Source organism: Stegastes partitus, unplaced genomic scaffold, assembly GCF_000690725.1.
Source record: "Stegastes partitus isolate 25-593 unplaced genomic scaffold, Stegastes_partitus-1.0.2 Scaffold422, whole genome shotgun sequence".
Lineage (NCBI taxonomy): Eukaryota > Metazoa > Chordata > Actinopteri > Pomacentridae > Stegastes > Stegastes partitus.
Window position 1 is genome coordinate 453,471 of NW_007578153.1, and position 1,763 is coordinate 455,233.

Below are 1,763 nucleotides of genomic sequence, written 5' to 3' on the forward strand. Positions count from 1 at the left end.
ATGTTCTGAAGGCGATGAACTGTTCTGGGGGATCCTCCACCTGACACACACTAAAGTCCGTTAACTTCATGCTACAGAAATCCTCAGTGATGTTTGGTTTCCCTCCACAGTTCGTCGCAGACGGTATCTTCAAGGCCGAGCTCAACGAGTTTCTGACTCGTGAGCTGGCTGAGGATGGATATTCCGGGGTGGAGGTCCGAGTGACTCCGACCAGAACCGAGATCATCATCCTGGCCACAAGGTGAGTAAACCTGAAACACCTGATACCTGCCCGTCTGAGCCCTGGTGTGTTGTAGCTCACCTGTCCAGGTGTTGTGACGGGCTGACTGCAGCACCGAGCTCTGCCTGAAGCTGCTTCATCACAGCTGATCGTTCAGGTTTTTATCATCAACCTCCTAAAAGAAGTCAGATTTCTGTGGAACCTCCAAACTCTGGTTTAGCACCTATTAGGACGTTTTTGGACTGACCCACTTAGACTGTGGTGTGAAGCGGATCTAGAAGAACCGTGACCCTGTGTTCAGCTGGAATGTTTCTGAACTGAATGTGTTGAACCCTCCTCAGGACCCAGAACGTTCTGGGAGAAAAAGGCAGACGCATCAGAGAGCTGACCGCCGTGGTCCAGAAGAGGTTCGGCTTCCCTGAAGGCAGCGTGGAGGTAAGGCGACCCGGAACCGTGTTGGAAGCACCTCATGGTTTAAATAAATCCTGAATGGCTCCAGGTTGTCCATGAAGGTGGCAGGTGTGCTCGACACCTGAACACATTGTTCACGTGTGTGTCCACGTGTGTGTTTGTGTGTGTCCACGTGTGTGTGTCGTAACATAAATAGTGAGAAACCAACAAAAGAACAGAACCCCCAGCAGCTGGTTCTGTCCGCTGCTGTCAGTCCCTTCAGTGATGATACGATGACGAGACAGAGCAGGACTGGTCTGGTTCTGCAGGTTACTGGTTCTGGTCCACGTTCTGTGGTTCTGCTCCAGTTCCTCAGATCAGCAGGTTCTCTCACGTGAAGACACAGAGGCATTTGTCTGAGAAGGGTCCAAAAGCAGAGTCAAGATGGATCTCGTACATATATAACCTCCATCTTGTATTATTTAGGGCTCATATATCAGCAGCTCTGGGCTTTAACTGGACTGTCTAGTTCTGGACCTCAGAACCTCGTACAGGTTTAAAGGACAGAGGTCGCTTTGTTATTGCCAGAAACAGAAAGCAGTGTTGGTTTTTCAAACTTTCTCGCTGTCCTTGGACAACTCGTGTGATTTGTAGTTAATTGGTCCGTTGGTCCACCTGAACCCTGAACCCGGACCCTGACGGGTCCGTTAGTCCGCCTGAACCCTCAGAGACAGTTGTGGTGTGAATGTGCAGTTGTATGTGTCCCTCCTGTAACTTCCTGTCTTTGTGTTGCAGCTGTATGCTGAGAAGGTGGCCACCAGGGGGCTGTGTGCCATCGCCCAGGCCGAGTCTCTGCGCTACAAGCTGCTGGGAGGTCTGGCTGTCCGCAGGTAAGCCACCTGCTGCACTCTCAGACGTCAGCTGTTGAGGACTTTTTAAGAGACATTACAACAACAGGAGGGTCACCTGTCGTCTGCTGGTGGCTGTTCTGTTACCGCGGTAACTGGCTGCCATGTCCGCCTATAGGGATCCAGCTGTAGAGTCAACGGATCAGGTTCAGGTTCAGTCCCTTCAGTGATGATACGATGACGAGTCGGAACGGTTCTGTCTGGTTCTGCTGGTCACCGCTTCAGAGTCACGTTCTGTGGTTCTG

General features: G+C 51.4%; 1 protein-coding gene across 1 annotated transcript in view; it reads left to right on the plus strand.

The window, feature by feature from the left end:
- Window positions 1-1,763, plus strand: part of rps3 (ribosomal protein S3) — a 6,041-nt gene that overhangs the window by 1,197 nt on the left and 3,081 nt on the right. The window contains exons 2-4 of the mRNA XM_008285907.1: window positions 111-241; window positions 562-655; window positions 1,406-1,500. Coding sequence (XP_008284129.1) covers window positions 111-241; window positions 562-655; window positions 1,406-1,500 — 320 coding nt within the window. The remainder of the gene's footprint in view (window positions 1-110; window positions 242-561; window positions 656-1,405; window positions 1,501-1,763) is intronic.